At 29.4% G+C, this 19030-nt stretch overlaps 1 protein-coding gene across 2 annotated transcripts in view; it reads left to right on the top strand.

The window, feature by feature from the left end:
* Positions 1-19030, top strand: part of LOC129972727 (uncharacterized) — an 84825-nt gene that overhangs the window by 42707 nt on the left and 23088 nt on the right. Inside the window, exon 1 of one of the 2 annotated variants that reach the window (XM_056086967.1) lies at positions 12014-12234. The exons of the other annotated variant lie outside the window; for it this stretch is intronic. Coding sequence (XP_055942942.1) covers positions 12021-12234 — 214 coding nt within the window. The 5' untranslated portion in view covers positions 12014-12020. Of the gene's footprint in view, positions 1-12013; positions 12235-19030 lie in introns of those variants that run through there. 2 annotated transcript variants of the gene reach the window in all.

The raw sequence follows: 19030 nt of genomic DNA, 5'->3' as shown, positions 1-19030 counted from the left end.
CAATAATCAGATTTTTCTGTATTTAAATATTATTTATCGTATACTAGATCCCGCAAAAAATTTCAAGAAAATTTGAACCACCAATTTGAAACGACGTAACATGGTAATGTTTTTGGTTTTATTCTTCTACTTTTCTTTTATTTTTTTAAAATTTTCTATTTTATGTAATAGTGATATTGTTATAAAAAATATATTTAATATCGTCGCAGTGCATTTATGATATAAATGTTGTTATTAGAACAATGGAAAGTATATAAAATATACTTAATTTTTTTTTATGGAAATTGGAGAAAAAGAAAGATTTTAAGAAATTGAAATTATTATTACTGAAAAATTTTGTTTTCTGAATTTTAGTGTTGTAAAAATATTTTATAATATACTCCGAATTTATTGAGGGAAAAGGCTTAGATTTCGGTTAACTTTTAATTAAAATTTTGAAAACTTATTTTTAAGTAAGTATCAACCAAGGAGTAACTATGTGTGAAATTCAATAACCCTCAGTTCAACGATCCCAAAATTACTCAAAGTAATTTCGAATTAAATGTAGTTTAACTGCATGCCTTGAAAAGTATTTTCTCGGTTTTTAATCATAAATGTGGGCATGCCGTAATTTACAAATATTTTGTTTGCCTATAAGTATTATAGTAAAAAAGAAATAGAGATCTATGAATCCTTTGACCTCACGAATTAACTTTCTAATAAGATGACACATCCTATTTGGGACATTTATTATTATTTTAATTCTTATAATATTATAAAGACCTTTGAGATATTGAAGCATTTTTAAGTGATTTTTGCATTTTAAATTACTTAGTAGGTACTTAAATTAGTTGCAGATTTATACTTCAAAATTCAGTAGTTAGATGCAGGAGTTAGACTCGTCATAATATATGAAGAAGTTAATGGAAGGAGGTAATTTTGTGTATATTTAGGAAATTTCTATTTACGTTAGATGAATATTTAATATTCGTTCTTATTTTATCCTAAAAGAATTTGTTAAGATTTAAAATTCCATTTAATCAATTGGATATTAAGTCAAAAAACCTAGCTTTGCTAAAAGTATGTGGCAGGCACAAAGTCACAATGAAATCGCATTGGAATCTATCCTGGTTAGCCAAGAAACAACAGAAATTGTATAACAACTAAATTATCAGTTTTTACAGGTCATTACGAAATTGTTTTAGTAAATAAATATCCAAAGCAGCTACCAAATCGTTCAACTCCTATTACAATTTTTTGATCATCTATTAACTCAACTAGCAACCTTTTGTCCAAACGTTGCAATTATTCTGGAAACTTTGGTTAACCGAACGACTCGCAATTCTAACAGTATCGTTGAAACGCAAGATGCATGACGACTGGACAGCATATGCAGAGATTACGGAAATCCGTTTGATTCCTGGAATCTTCCACTTCATCATTGCAATTAAGTTGAATTAAGATTACAGTAAACCTTTTCCGATAGCGTATTGTTTCCATTTAATTTTCCCAATACTAGTATGATATACTTCCATTACTTCCAATACCAATACTTCCATTTAATTTGTCCAATACAATACGTTTTATGCCGTAATACATCGGTCAAGTTGCCATATTGAAAATGAAAGTAAAGAAGTTCTTATAAATTGCAAAAGCGATTACCGGCGAAGGAGTCAAAGAATCGATCGAAAAATGACGAATGAAAAATTGAACGATTTTGTAACTTATACAAAGACAGTGATAATGTTGAAGATAAAATGCCATTAACTTATTTACATATGAAATGAATTGTTAAAAAGAATACAGGAACTGTTTTATTTTATCAGCTAGAGAAAAAAAGAGAGCTCGTATTGAAGGATTTTACGTTCTTTACCGCGAAACTATTAAATGTTGCTTCGAGCTGTGTCCCAAGAAAAAAATCATCAGCCTTTTCAAAAAAACATAATTGTCATGTACCGTAATAAAAATCCTAAAATCCTTGATTATGTTTATATCTTTTTCTTACAAATGTTTTATTTAAATTTTTTTATTACAAAAATATTCTTGTTTGTTTAAATTATGCACATTTACATAATTTGAATTATACATATTTAAAATGCCTTTTTCATAGAAAGTAGAACGATTTTGCTGTTCAAAATTCAAATTCGTGCTTAAAAATCCAACGAACTAAATAGATGGAATTTGGCATATGGTTATTTTATTTGAATAATATTACTGCATCCGTTTTGGGCGAAATTGGCCGATCTGTACTTCGATTATCTGTACTTCGGCATTGAATGCAATAAATAAAAAGTACAACAAGCCAGTTTGATGAAATTTGGTCAAAGGCTAAACCTCTCAAAATTTTAATAAATTATTTCATTATAAAATATCTGCTGTTTGTTGATCGATCCTTTGTGTGTGTGTAAAAACGCAATGTCACAAAATTACAATTAACTAGATAAATGAAATCCTATACATGTTGTTGTGACGGGTTTTAATGCATCAGCCCATTTGGATAGCTTAATCATTTTCTCGGATACGGAGTTTAGAGAAAATATATCAATCATCAAAAAATTCGAATCCGAGATTTTGACGAATCTCCACGTTTTAGACCACCCCGAGTTCGAAAAACGCATTTTTGGAAAATGTCCGTCTGTCTGTCTGTGGCAAAGAAAACTCAAAAACGCTTTGAGCTAGACCGACGAAATTTGGTATACGGTCTTTAAACCAAATATGTAGATATCTATCAAATTTTGAGTAAAATCTGTTCAGAGGAAATCCGTCTGTTTGAATATAATTTAGCACGATAACTATAAAACAAAGAGAGCTAGATATATGAAATTCGGTACATAGATTTAACATTTATATTGTAGACACTTGTCAAATTTTGAGCCAAATCGAACTAAGGATTTGCCGTCTGTTTGTACTTTCAGAAACATGTAAAAGTGATAGTTCACAAACGCAATGACTTAAATATAACAAATTTAGTATGTGGTTTTGTGACTACAAGCGTAGCTTTGTATTAAGTTTTTGTTTCAATCAGTTGGAATGAACGCATCTAAAACAAAAATTTGATTTTTTGATACTATCAACCGCATGCCAAGGTTTAATCTCCAAATGACTCGCCTAGAATGACACGAGAGGTTCAGTAAAAATGCTAAATTCGTGTCAAAGGTTAATATTTCATAACTATTGTACGCCAATGCTTTGTAAGGCGGGATAACATCTTTATTAGAGAGTATGCTAGAAAGTTTGGAGGAGACAACTCCCGCTAGTGTTTCTTGATTAGCAAAGATTGCTTTGATCATTTTTCCAAGTGATAGTTCAATGAAAAAGGACATGTGGTGCTGTTCGGAATGGTCTTTCCCACCTACGCGTAGTACATTGGACATATGCAAAGGAATTCTTCTATGCAAGAATTCCTTTTGCGGTTTTATCAGAGGATCAACGCTTTTCGATCTCCGGTCCAGCCCTTTTATTCCTGGAACTGGCTGCTAACGAGAATGTGGAGTGAAATCGTCACCTACATGATTATCACACCAACATTTTAATGCAATCATCGCAGAGAATAAATCAAAATGCATACTCGATTTTTTTTTATAATTAACGAAATTGAATACAGAATGCACGTATTCCTTCATTAAATAACGAAGATAAATAAAAAAAATTCCCTTATATCTTTATTAAATTACAAAACTGAAAAAAAAAAATCCCCTTATATCTTTATTAAATTACAAAACTGAAAAAAAAAAAATTCCTTATATCTTTATTAAATTACAAAACTGAAAAAAAAAATCCCTTATATCTTTATTAAATTACAAAACTGAAAAAAAAAAAAAAATTCCCTTATATCTTTATTAAATTACAAAACTGAAAAAAAAAAATCCCTTATATCTTTATTAAATTACAAAACTGAAAAAAAAAAATTCCCTTATATCTTTATTAAATTACAAAACTGAAAAAAAAAAAAAATTCCCTTATATCTTTATTAAATTACAAAACTGAAAAAAAAAATTCCCTTATATCTTTATTAAATTACAAAACTGAAAAAAAAAAATTCCCTTATATCTTTATTAAATTACAAAACTGAAAAAAAAAATTCCCTTATATCTTTATTAAATTACAAAACTGAAAAAAAAAATTCCTTATATCTTTATTAAATTACAAAACTGAAAAAAAAAAAATTCCCTTATATCTTTATTAAATTACAAAACTGAAAAAAAAATTCCCTTATATCTTTATTAAATTACAAAACTGAAAAAAAAAATTCCCTTATATCTTTATTAAATTACAAAACTGAAAAAAAAAATTCCCTTATATCTTTATTAAATTACAAAACTGAAAGAAAAAAAATTCCCTTATATCTTTATTAAATTACAAAACTGAAAAAAAAAAATTCCCTTATATCTTTATTAAATTACAAAACTGAAAAAAAAAATTCCTTATATCTTTATTAAATTACAAAACTGAAAAAAAAAATTCCCTTATATCTTTATTAAATTACAAAACTGAAAAAAAAAAATTCCCTTATATCTTTAATTAATTACAAAACTGAAAAAAAAATTCCCTTATATCTTTATTAAATTACAAAACTGAAAAAAAAAAAAAATTCCCTTATATCTTTATTAAATTACAAAACTGAAAAAAAAAAAATTCCCTTATATCTTTATTAAATTACAAAACTGAAAAAAAAAAATTCCCTTATATCTTTATTAAATTACAAAACTGAAAAAAAAAATTCCCTTATATCTTTATTAAATTACAAAACTGAAAAAAAAATTCCTTATATCTTTATTAAATTACAAAACTGAAAAAAAAAATCCCTTATATCTTTATTAAATTACAAAACTGAAAAAAAAAAAAAAATTCCCTTATATCTTTATTAAATTACAAAACTGAAAAAAAAAATTCCCTTATATCTTTATTAAATTACAAAACTGAAAAAAAAATTCCTTATATCTTTATTAAATTACAAAACTGAAAAAAAAAATCCCTTATATCTTTATTAAATTACAAAACTGAAAAAAAAATTCCCTTATATCTTTATTAAATTACAAAACTGAAAAAAAAAAATTCCCTTATATCTTTATTAAATTACAAAACTGAAAAAAAAAAAAATTCCCTTATATCTTTATTAAATTACAAAACTGAAAAAAAAATTTCCTTATATCTTTATTAAATTACAAAACTGAAAAAAAAAATTCCCTTATATCTTTATTAAATTACAAAACTGAAAAAAAAAATTCCCTTATATCTTTATTAAATTACAAAACTGAAAAAAAAAAAAATGCCAGTTTTTTTTAATTATATAACGAAGCTGAATAAAAAAAATTCCCGTGTTTCTTTATGAAATAACGAAACTGAATAGAAAAAAAATGTCCTTGTCTGTTTATTATATAACGAAGCTGAATTTTTAAAAAATGCTCGTATTTCTTTATTAAATAACGAAGTTGAATTAAAAAAAGACACGCATTTCTTTATTAAATAAAGAAGCTGAATAAAAGTAATGCCCACGTTTCTGTATTACATACCGAAGCTGAACGCAAAATGCGTGTATTTCTTTTTTGAATAACGAAACTGAATAAAAAAAGCGTATTTCTTTATTAAATAACGGAACGATAAAAAAATGCTCGCATTTTTTTATTAAATAAAGAAGCTGAATAAAGAAAAAATGTCCGTGTTTCTTTATTAAATAACGAAGTTGAATTAAAAAAAAATAATATGCTCATGTTTCTTTATTAAATAATGAAGATAATAAAAATAACGAAGCTTTTTAAATAACTTTATTAAAATTTATTAAATAATGAAGATGAATAAAAAAAATGTTCATGTTTCTTTAGTAAATAACGAATCTAAAAACGAAATACGCGTATTTCTTTATAAAATAACGTAGCTAAATGCAACATGCGCATATTATTTAGGTGTACTAGAAAGTCAAAAGAAGAATAATTTCGTCGGTTTTTCCCCATCCTTCGTGCGGTCTGAATTGGTGCTGATATTTATTCTGAGTAGATGTGCCACTGGAATTCTATCTGGTTATGTAAAAGTAATTCGTTTCTGTAAAATTGAATCTCTTTTTCTGTCTTAATTACAGCGTGCCATGCCTTTTGAAGGTGCAGGTTATGCAAATAGATACTAGAATGTTGCGGCCATTTTTTTTTCGGCGCTGCGAAATGATGCGTTTGTACAGAGAAAATAAAAAACGAAAAAATGGATAATGACAGAAAATCACCGGAATGAGCGAAATGTTCATGCCGAAAAGTGATTTACGAAACTTGTTTGCGTTTTTGTCGAAGTGAATGTGGTTTCGGTTTTTCCCAAAATGACTCGCATTTTTGTTTTTGAACCGTTCCTTTATTTTCGGAAACTTTCTGTTCATTTGCGGGCGCATATTTATGTTTGCTGTAAAATTCGTGAATAAAATTGGTATTTATTTCTCGAAAATTATATTTGTGTGGGATGTGTTTATAAACATATCGGATAATTGAAAAAAATTGCGGAAATATCGAGATGCTACTTTCAGCTTTGGATAAACTTTACAGCCCTATTCCTTTGTCATATTCCAAATAAACAACGCGAAAAGGCTGTAATTATCTAAAAACTTGACCTTGAGATTTTAATGGATTTTCGCATTTCAGACCTCCCTGAATTCCAAAAATGCTTTTTTAAAAAAATTTTTATTTTATTTATTTATTATTATTATTTTTTGGAATCGTCTGTCAATTGTAAACACCATAAGTCAAAAACGTGTTGAATAGACAAATGAAATATGGTGAGTGGTCGGTCTTTATGCCAAATGTGCATATTTTCAAAAAAAAAAAAAAAAATTTTTTTTCTTTTTTTTCGGATTTTGTGATTGCAAGTGAGTTTTGTGTCAAATTTTTGTTCTTATCAGTTGGGGAAAATGCGTCTAAAACACAAATCCCGTGCCAGGGATTAATCGCCAAAAGCCTCACTAAGGATGAGTGAAAATGCTAAATGATTCGGTAAAAGTACTAAATTCTCGCCAAATGTTAATATTTCGTTACTGTTTTGTGTATCTTGCAAGGCGCTTTCTGAAGTAACATACAGGGTGTCCCAAAAAATGTATACACACTTTAAATAATTGTAAATTTGGGGTTTATTATAAATCGAATAATTTTCAACATGTAAAAGATTCTACAAATATCATTTTATTGTCTTGTTATCGCATGTTCTCAAACTGATGTCCGTTCTGCTCCAGACACTGCTGACAACGCGAAGCGATGGAATAGCACACCTGATGGAACAATTCCCTTGGGATATTCGTACATTCATGTTCAATGTTTTCCCTCAATTGAACAACTATTGCAGGTTTATGGACGTCCTGAAGAGTTCCATCAGCTTCAAACTTATCTTTAATTCGAGTGATGGTAACTCGTGTAGGTGGTTCTTTGTTAAATTCCCTCTTAAATTGTCTTAGCACTTCTACTGCATTTTCATACTTCCAGTAGCATTTTAGAATAAATTTCCTTTCTTCAAATTTAAGTCTGTCTGCCACCACTCGTTTCAATGGGTTCAGTATGTAAAGAAAGAAGAAATAACTTAGTTATCAGCTGCTAAAATGTGTATACAATTTTTTGGGACACCCTGTATTTATTAGAAAATATGTGAAAAAGTTTTGGGTTGATCATTCCCGCTGGTTTAGCCTCTACTTTGAATGCCATTGTCAAGGTACTGTTATTGAAATACCACATAAATTTAAATTTCAGTATGGGATAAATAAACGTCCCTTACTTTTTTTCTTGAACAAAAACATTGTAATTGTCAGAGCATTTTTTTAGTGATACACGATGGGGCGCCAGACCAGAAGAATTCAGAGCAATCTCAGAAAACGGGTGATATAGAAAACTCCTCTATAATATTGAAATAATTTAAATAGCTGATAAAACTTAATGGATTTAAAAACTTCAAACCTGTTGAACTGGTCGCCCCGAAACTTTCTCGCATACTCCCCAATGAATTTTTTACCCCCCCCCCCTTCCTTCCTCGTAAAATTGGGGGTCTTGGATAAAGCCGTAAGCACTGCAGTGGTGAAAGATAGTTACGAAATATAGATCTTTGGCTTGATTATAGAACAGAGATGGGCAAACTTTTCCAGGGTACGGGCTACTTCTAATTTTTTTAAGTGTTTGCGGCGTTGTGAGCTAAAAAAATGGTTTACAATATTTATTACAACTTAATAACAAATACGGAATATTTATTTTCCTACATAATTACAAACATAATAATAATAGCCAGAAATACAATAATATCAAATGATGCATTTAATATGAAACAATTCAAAATACATTAAAAAAAAATCATTTTCATCTAAAGTTATTTCTACTAGTTATAGTCAGCGGATGACTTAGTCCGCATATTTTCTGCCAACTTTGAATATCTCGGTATATAATTACTAATGATAATCTTGCACTGGATTATGTCTTCTGTGAAACGGGAACGATGTGCTGTCTTAATTATATTCATCGTTGAAAATGCAGATTCACATAGGTAGATAGAACCAAAGACCGATGTTAAATAATATGCAATTTTTTTAAAATTAGGATACTTTACTTCGTCCGTTACATTCCAAAAGTTATTCATTGGTTCTGAACTACGTACTTTTAAAATTGTCATTTTGAAGGAGAAAAACTTCGTTTTCCACTAGAGATAAAGATAATATACAATTTATATTTTCCATTATTTCTTCCACATCAAATGGGTGGTAATACATGAATGTAACAATTAGTTTCATTTAGTATGCGCGTCTTAGGTCCTACTAAAGGTGGTCACCTAAAAATGTCTTGGAGCCCACTAGTCGATTGCCATCAACTTAATGTCCACCCCTGTTCTAGAATTATTGCTGAATCTATCGCGATGATATTTATTTTTTATACCTTTTCGCCAACCAATTGACACTAAAATTTGACACAGAATTTTATTCGTAATCACAAGATAGCACACAGAATTTCACTGATTTAAGTTGTTAAGTTAATGAGTTATTGCTCTTCCATGCATGCGAAAGTACAGACCGAGAGACGGTCAACCATTTGAAAGATTTGGTTCAAAATTTGAAAATCTATATTTTAGATGCTGAAACTGTATAGCAAATTTCATCAATCTAGTTCTTTACGTTTAGTAGTTATCGAGTTTCCTTGTATTCGAACATACAGTTTTCTTTTGGATCAACTTCGTTTAAAATTCGATAGAAATCTTCATATTGGAGAGTAAGTTCATGTACATCGGATTTCCTCCGTCTAACTCTTAGAACTATCATAGTTCTAGGCAAACAGACTTAATTCTAAAATTATATTTTCCGGACTTGGCGAGATCTGAAACGTGCGTTTAGTATTGAAGTTTGTACATTCTGATAGAATAACACAAACAAATATTTTGATGATTGTATCGCGACTGCATTGATTATAAACTACAAATGAAGTTGAGTAAATCTGGTTTGACCAATGCGCAAACGATTTTTTTAAAAAAATTCTGTTTTCCTAAATGTAACTGAGAAACGTGAAATTTATCTTCTATTATTTGGAATAAAGAATCTTTTTAGCGTGCTTTTTTAAATCGCTAGTTGATATAGTAATATTTATTGGTACTGCCCGCTGATTTAGCAAAAACGAAAATTAAATATACAAGAAAATCGAAAAAAAAAAAAAAAAAGTATTTCCGTTGTTTATCTTCTTTGAATTGCATAGCTAAATGCCACAAACAGTTTTTACAAGAAAAAAAAAGTACATTTGTTTTCTCTCTATCAATGAAAGTCATAATTAACCGAGCCGGTTTCGGAACATTTTTTTTTTAATAAAGTCAAAATTAATTTTCAGAAAGTGTCAGTGATATTGAGGCGACATTCGCTCTATTTTCATTGTACAAACTTCTAAAATGTTCTTATTGGCAGATGATCTTTGGTCTGCATAAAGTTATGTAGATTAAAATACTAATAATACAGTTCTATTCCTAATCCCTTCAATAGTGATGTTAACTGATTCCGTGTATTTTCATGGGGAAGGGGGAGTAACACTCTAAATAAGGGTTCTTTTTTTCCCAGTTTTTGTGTTGGGAAGTTTCCTGTTGTTGAGCTGGAAAAAAATATAAAGAATTGCGAAAAGAATAAAGAATAAGAAATTGCGATTCATAAAGAATTGAAAAAAATATTCAATGGAATCTGCGAAAAGCAATAATATTCGTGGATATTCATACCGACGATTGATTTTTAAGTTTGTTTAAAATAATATTACGTCGTAATACCAGGGGACTTATTATTTTTTTTATCTATACTTATAATAAAGCTCAATGTGTGTGTGTGTGTGTGTGTGTGTTGGCGCTCTACAGGCCAGGTCATTTGACATACAGCTATCAAATTTGGTACATGTATACCTTAGAGGTCGGGAATGTGCACCTGGGGTCCCTTTTTTTGAAATTTTAATTAGAATTTTAATTATTAATTAAAAACTAACTTTCCCGCCAAAAGAATCTTCCATTTTTCCCACCGCCAACTTTTCCGCCAAAAAAATCTTCCATTATCCCCAGCGCCAAACGAGAAAGGCTTCCGTTGTTTTTTTCTCCCAACAGTAATGAGGCTAGGGTTAAAATTTTTCGGCGGATTATTTCAATCGGTTCTGCTTATTTTCTTAATGTTTGATGCATTTAAAATTAAACATTGTTAATGAATCAATCTTTCAGATTCATTCTGAAGTACTTTTGAATTAAAATAAAACAGAATAAAGGAAATTAAAAATTTCTAATCCGCATAGCGTTACCCCAACTGGCGTAGAAAAAATCACGTATTTGCGTTACGTAACCGGCGAAGAAAATTCACGCATGCGCATTCTGTTCTGATTGTTGCCATGACAACATGTATATGCTTATAGTTTTAAGTACAACGTTTTTTAAGTAGTTTTTTTAAAACCTGTTTTCAACCGTTTATTTTAAACGATTCGTTTTATTTTCTTAGTGTTTGATGCATTTAAATTTAAACATTGTTAATGAATCGATCTGCTCATAATGAATCTAAGAAAATTTTGTTGACCAACTCTTGAGATATTACATAAATTTAAAAAAATATTCTTTAGTGCCCATAAAGTTTAAACGCTGAGTGACTCTATTTTCAGTAATCAGATTATAAAAAAATGCTTTGTTTCAGTAAAAAATATTATTATATTAATTGAAGATAAATTCTTTCCACTTTAATTTAAAGCATAAATTCTACGGGTGCTAACAGAAAATGAGAGAGATACATATTACGTTATGACTGAAGGCCTTTATAATATTATGAATGAATTATATGATAATCAAAATTTGAAGTTTTAAAATATTTTGATGAAGAAGCTATTAAAGTAGAAATTGCATAAAATATTTAATTATTAAAATTTTAACGAAAATTAAGATTGGCGAACCGGCTGGTCGCCAAAGGCGGCTAGTATCAAATAAACAGATTTGGAAAAACTTTGTTCTGAAGAAAAAAAGCCATGATTGAAGTATAATCTTTTATTAACCTAATTTTCGATTATTTGTAGTCAGTTAGCTTGTGAATTGAACTTTTATTGTACCAAACGATTTCGTCGTTTGAAGAAGCTATGTAACAGATCCCCCCCCCATTATTATATAAAGAGAAATAGATATGATAGACTTAATCATCAAAGTCATCTTGATGTCTAGTTCTTAGTAAATTGTGACATTTGTCAAACTTTCTCATAAAATGTCTAAATCGGAAATAAGATCCCTAACGTTTTTATCCATAAAGTTTTGTGACCCTAAAGTAATAAGAAAAGCAAAATCAACTTAGAGAATGAAATATTCATCCTTGTTGGATAAAAAGAAAACTTGCTTCAAATAATTATTTTTAAAAATTTAGTAGTAATATTTTAATAAAATTAATTTTCTTCATTGTTTTCCGCAAATAATTTTGAAGAAAGCTCTTTGATTTCCAATTCTTCAGTTTTATAATCTGTCACTATATTCAAAATACGCCATAGAAAAGCAAAGTTTTATATTTGCATGGGGGTGTGCGTGGGTTGAACGGAAAATTGGCAGAGACGGACGTGGCAGTAATGTCTTGTAGATTTTTCTTTTTCCTTGCTATCCAAACGTTGATAACAGACTATTTTAAATGGGAGGGAAATGTGTCCCAGAGTTATCTGCCGTTCAGAATTATCTGTGTGCAGTTAAGAATTATTTATATAACATTCTCAAATAAGAACAGCAATTCATCTATTCCATTCTTATTAGCTTACAGCAATTATCCTACTCTGTTCTTAGTTCAAAGTAAGTTTTTCTCAATTTTTTAAAAATTTCTATTAAATGTTGCTACTAGTTCTTCGGAATCATTGGTTGTTATTGTTTTTAATTTAAAATTTTATGCAATCAAAGTTTCTTCAGAACATATTTTTAAACACCAAAATTTGATGCATGATTCATATTGTTTAGACTCTTTACGCCGTTCTGTTCATTTTACTATGCATTTCCTTTATTTTCTTTTAACTTGCTTAAAATTCTTTTTAAAAAAATGGATACACTATCCCATTTCTAGCCTTTAAACAATGTAACCTTTCTAGTGTCAAAGGATGTAAAATTTGACATTTTTCTTCTTGTCTGTAATATTTTAAGTACAAATTTAAATCTTTTACGGATTCTTCCCAAAATTAAATATATCGTTTGCTTTCCTGAAATCAGCTTTACCAATAATGATTTTATATTAATTGTAGGATAGTAATTCGAAATATAAATTTAAAACGCAACATTATCTACAACTTTAATTCTAGCTTTTATCAATGACTTCCAAGTCTTCCAGAATATTTTTTTCGTATTATTGATCTTGATATTTTAAATATTCGTTTAGAATTCTTACGATTCTTGTTGGAAAATATTCGTATTATATTTTTTGAGAATCCCAAAAAATTTTTCATAGGAAAGATAATTTTTTAATTTTTAAGATGTTGTAAGAATCATTTTTGCGCTATAATATTTCCGGAAGACATCGGTATAAAATGTCAAAATTGGGCTTACTTTTTAATTAATTAAAATTTCAAAAAAAAAAAAAATAATCGTTCCGAGGTGCATATTTCCACCCTCCAAAACATATATGTGCCAAATTAGGTAGCTCCTGATCAGACGGTCTAGCCTGCAGTGCAACAACTCAGACACATACACACATTCATCTTTATTATAAGTGAATACAACAAAAAAAGATTATACTGGCACAATAAATAAGTTATTGCTGGAAAACGCAAACATGTTGCTTAAGTTTTAATTAAATTTTGAAAAAAAAAATCCCTCCCGACGTACACAATCCAACCCTTCAAAGTATATACTATATGCTAAGACGGCAGCTCAAGGACTAACAGTCTAGACTGTAGATCACTAACCACTAACATACATACACATTCATCTTTATTATCAGATGGATGCAATAAAGGGTCTAAATTTACATACGTGTATAGAGAGTGTTATGAAATGTCTTCTTAACAAAATTCCGTATCTTGATATTTAAATTGAAAACATCGAATGATTTTCAGTGATGGATTTCCTTCTAGGCTCTTAGAGAGCTGCCCCTAGGCTCCTAGACAACTGCCTAGAAGGAGACCTCGCCAGGTCTATTTAAAAAATCTATTAGCTTAGTTCCAAATAAATAAATATATAATGAAATCAAATTCTATGAATGATAAAATATTCAGATAATATTAACGCTTTGTCAGGTATAATTGGTCAGGTTCCTATCTGTTTCATTTCGTTCTATTACAGCAGGATTTCTCAAATTCAGGGCCGTGAGTCAATTTTTGATGTGTTGTGAACGACATCCTGAATGTATATGTATTATCCACAGCAAAAACGTGGTATGGGCTTAAAATCTCTATCAAGCCGCAGATTAAAAAAAAAAAAAAAATTTGTAAAGTTATATTTAATTTTAAATGTTTCTTCCTTCGAAAATTTCTTTTTGCGCTCATAAAACCTCTTTCGGATAGAAGTTTACTGTTCGTCTTTGGAAAAATTAAATGCGCAATGAAGCATATCATCTTAAATTCGTTTCTAATACCATTAGCAGTGGTCTCCCTAAAACTTTCTCGCATACTCTCTAATAAACTTAGCATGGCAGAAAACGCCTTACACTGGCGTACAAAATGACGAAATATTGACTTTTGGAGAACGTGACGCGAATTTAACGTTTTTACTGAATACATCATATCATCTTTGGCGAGTTATTTAGCGATTAATCCCTGGAATGCCGTTAATAGTATCCGAAAATCAAATTTGTGCTTTAAACACATTTTTCTCTACCGATTGAAACAAAGATTTGACACATAACTGCATTTATAATCACAAAATCTTATACGATATATAATATATTTAGATCACTGCGTTTTTTGAGTTATCGCATTTACATGTTATTAAAAGTACAGACCAACACACAGTCAACCTGTTGTTGGATTTGGCTCAAAATTTGACAAGTTTCTACACTGTAGATCTTAAATCTGTATACCGAATTTCATCTATATAGATTTCTTCATTTTGTAATTATCATGTTAACTTATATTCGAACAGCGGGACAGATGGATTTCTTTTGAACAGATTTTATTCAAAATTTGATAAAAATCTTCAAATTTGGTGCTAAGACCGTATACCTGATTTCAACCATTTAGTACAAAGCGTTTCTGATTTATCTCTATCACAGACAGGTAGACATTTTCCAAAAATGTGTTTTTCGAAAACTCAGGGAGGTCTAACGTGGAGATTCGTCAAAATCTCGAGTTCAAATCTTTCGACGATTGCTATATTTCCTCTATACCACGTATAAGAGAAAATAAAAATGGGTTGTAACGTTTGAAAATGTAGGAATTCCTGTATTATAGTATTAATGAATACTAAGCTCCTGCTTAAACAATAATGGATGCTGTGTAGTTATGAGTCAAAATAAATAAAAACTCATTTTCAAGTTGTTACAAAAAATTAGAATTAACTCTAAATAAATCATTAACATGCTGTTAAATTTCAAATGTACTGAAATGTGTAACTAAATGGACCAGCTTATTATAAAAGAGACCCCACAACAAACACGTCCTAAAGCCACAAAGTATCTAAACCCACCTTTGGTAATTTATGATGACTTCTAATTCTTCCGAAATTCGCTCAAAACATATGCAGTTTTATTAGATTGAATAATCAAAGATAAAAATCATTTAAATTTCTTAGGAAAAGGTGTATCCTTATAAATGTTTTTTTAAATAAAAATAAAAAAGAGAATAGAATACGAGATCTTAAATTAAGAAAAATGACGCTATTCAGATCGGCATATGATGAATCCATTATTCGTCATACGAATATATTGGTAACTAGGCCTTCAAGGATTTCAGACAAGTCGTTTAGATTTCATGTCCATGATTCCGTCAAAATTGTCTGACATTCAAGCCTTAAAGTTTCAATTGTCCTGCTTAAGTTCTATTGATTGTTGCTTTCTTGAACTTTTTCTAATGAAGATAGTCTTATAACATCATAGCACTGTTTTTAAAGGCTTACAAATCCGATTCATTTATCTTTCTACATTTCGAGATATTGTAACTACACTTTTTTATTACTTTCTCGTATATGTAGTATAGAGAAAGAAATTCGAACTCGAGATTTTGACAAATCTCCACATTTTCGATCTCCCTGAATTCGAAAAATACGTTTTTGGAAAAATGTTTGTATGTGGCAAAGATAACTCTAAAATGCTTTGAACTGGACGGGTGAAATTTGGTATATGGTCTTTATATCAAATTTATAGATTTCTATCAAATTTTGAGTAAAATACGCTTATAGAATTTTTTGGCTGTCCGGTTGTTCCAGTATAATTTAACGCGTTAACTGCAAAACGGAGAAAGCTAGATAGATGAAATTCGGTACACAAAATTAACATCTGTAGTCTAGATACCTATCAAATTTTGGGCCAAATCCAACTTGGGATTGGCCGTTTGTAGGTCTGTACTTTTAGAAGCATGTAAATGCAATAATACAAAGACGCGGTGATTTAAATGTATCAAATTTGGTAGGCGTTTTGTGACTGCAAGTGTAGTTTTTTTGTCAAATCTTTGTCTCGATCGATTGAGAAGAATGTGTCTAAAGCACAAAATCAATTTTCGGATACTATTAATCGCCAAATAACTCGCCAAGGAGACAAAATAGACTCAGTAAAAATGATAAATTCACGTCAAAAGTTAATATTTCGTAACTACTGTATTCTGATATCATGCAAAGCGTTCGCTGGCATGAAAAGTTTATTAGAGAGTATGCGAGAAAGTTTTGGTGAAACCACTCCCACTGATCACACAGATAATAGATCTTGTAAATCCACTGATCTTGTAAATCACACAGATAACAGAATGCTTCTTCTTAAGCTTTCACAATGGAAGAAAATCTTGGTATTAAATATTTGATGAAACAATGGAAAGAGTTTGAATTTCAGGTCAACGATGTAATCTATTGTCGGGAATGAGACCAAAAAGTATTTTTAAAAAATTGCCAAAATTCAGCAAAAATTCGAATGATTATTATATTGGTATCGTAAAAAGACACTTTTTAAGATTTTGAAAGGGTTTAAAATTTATTTTTTAATAATATTTTTGGAAGTTGTCGCGATGAAACGAGAACATTGAGTTTAATTATTTTCTCGCATACTTAGTTATACAGAAAGTATATTAATCGTCAAAAAATTCGAAATCGAGATTTTGACGAATCTCCGCGTTTTGGACCTCCCTGAATTCGAAAAACACATCTTTGGAAAATGTCCGTCCGTCTGTCTGTCTGTCTGTGATAAAGATAACTAAAAAATGCTTTGAGCTAGACAGTTGCAATTTGATATCCGCTCCTAACACGAAATTTGCTTATTTCTGTCAAATTTTGAGTAAAATCTGTTCAGGGGAAGTCCGAATAAAAGTTAACACGGTAGTTACAAAAGGAAGAAAGCTAGATAGATAAAATTCGGTACACAGATTTAACTACAGTGCAGACACCTGTCAAATTTCGAGCCATACCCAGCTATGGGCTGTCAGTCTGTCGGACTATATTTTCAGAAACTAGTAAACACGATAATTCAAAAAGGCAATGACTTAAATATATTAAAATTGTTATTTATATTTTTTGATTTTGTGACTATAAGCGCAGTTTTGTGCCAAATTTTTATTTCAATTGGTTGAGAAAACCGTTTCTAAAACACCAATTTGGTTTACGGATACTATTAACGCATGAAAAGGATTAATCGCCAAATAACTCGCCAAGGATGACACGATAGATTCTTTAAAATTCACTCCAAAAGTTAATATTTCATAACTATTGTATTCCAATGTCATATAAAGTGTTCTTTGGCATGATAAGTTTATTAGAGAATATGCGAGAAAGTTTTGGGGTGACCTCACCTGCTGGTTTTTAATTATTTTTTTTTTTAAAAAATCGCTTTTTGGTGCACATTTCTATCCCCCAACACGCACACACACACGCACACACACACACACACACACGTATATATATCATCTTAGTAAAGATTTACGCCTTTTAATTGAGTAATTTTCTGAAAGAATCGCGCTATTCTCTTATCAAGAGTTCAAGTAAACTTGTCATGTTGTTTGTCGAAAGTAATGCTTACTTTTTGTGAAAGCTAATATAGGATGTTTATCGAAGTGCAAGATATAGTCAGAAAACGTAATACGTGTATGAGTCAGGAGATTTAATAATTTGATTAATGAGTGGGAATTTTCAGATTATGGATACTTTTTTATACATTAGGTAGATATGTTGTGAAAACCTCAGAAGAGTTTCTCAGATGGGGTAAAAATAGTGAGGTTGAGGTGTTGTTGAAATTTTTATTTCCTTATAACTTTCTTAGAATTGAAGGGGGGGGGGATGAAATCAGGCGAATTACCGTGTCATTAGGCCGAGCAATTCTTATGTTTCAAGTTTTTCGAGAGCTACAATTCTCAGAAGCTAGGAACTAAAAAGTAATTTTCAACCCTCAAAAGTAATTTCATTGCATATTTTGTTCAATAAACAATAAAATTTGTTATTTAAATACATTTTTAATGAACTTCATTATTCCGGAGCTTTTCTTAATTTGACAGTCCTTTGGTTTGATGTCTCCCTCATCAATTAAAATATTTATATTATAAAAAGACTACTATTATATCATTAATACAAGACGGAGTAGTGATCAATCGTTATTTTATTAATCGCACAACAGTGATTAATCGTTAATAAAAGATAACCAAACATATGTTAGTCTATAGATGATTCGCCAATTACATGCGGTTAAGCCTAAAATTTGCCAATGGTATGCAGTTAAAACATAAATACCTAAGTATTTTTTTCAATGATATATTAGAGTTAATAGTTATTAATTATTAATTAATTAATAACTTAAGTATTAATTATTGATTAAATATCCAATTAATAATTATAACTGAAATATTCAAAAATGCAACAGATAAGTTCTTGATTCCTGTATTAAGAAAAGCAGACGATTTTCCCCTCCAATATAATTGAAAAAAATCAAACAAATTCTATCGTAAAATGTCATTTTCTGCATTTAATTGAAAGAATAATAAATACAATCGATACTTAATTTCTTTAGATATTTTTTAAATTATACAAATTTTTGGCATTTGTTTAAAAACTTCAAATCTTCTCAGTAATATGAACAAATCCTTTTGTATATTTTTTTATTTGACTTTAATATTGTGTATTTTGCAGTAAATACTGATTCATGCGATAACAATAAAATCGTTATCAATGGTTGCCACAGTATGTACTATTTCATTGTTTTCGTCTAAGGATTGAAAAAAATTTGAAAATAATAACTTAGATGACAAAATATTTGTCTTTATCTCTCAGCTTTCCGAAATGAATTTTATTATTTATTTATTTATTATTATTATTATTTTACTTTTGCTTAAGTTCGTTAAAAGTTTTGAGATTTTAATGAACAACATGTATTAACTCTTCCGGATTTTTTAAAGTCATAATGTTTTTAAGCTGGCATATTATGTGTAAACTGCGAATTGCATGATGGAAAAAACTATTTCGAGGCACTGCAAGGCGT

The sequence above is a fragment of the Argiope bruennichi genome, chromosome 6, assembly GCF_947563725.1.
Source record: "Argiope bruennichi chromosome 6, qqArgBrue1.1, whole genome shotgun sequence".
Classification (NCBI taxonomy): Eukaryota; Metazoa; Arthropoda; class Arachnida; order Araneae; family Araneidae; genus Argiope; species Argiope bruennichi.
Note: the sequence above shows the minus strand (reverse complement) of the source record. Positions and strands in the feature narration are given on the sequence as shown.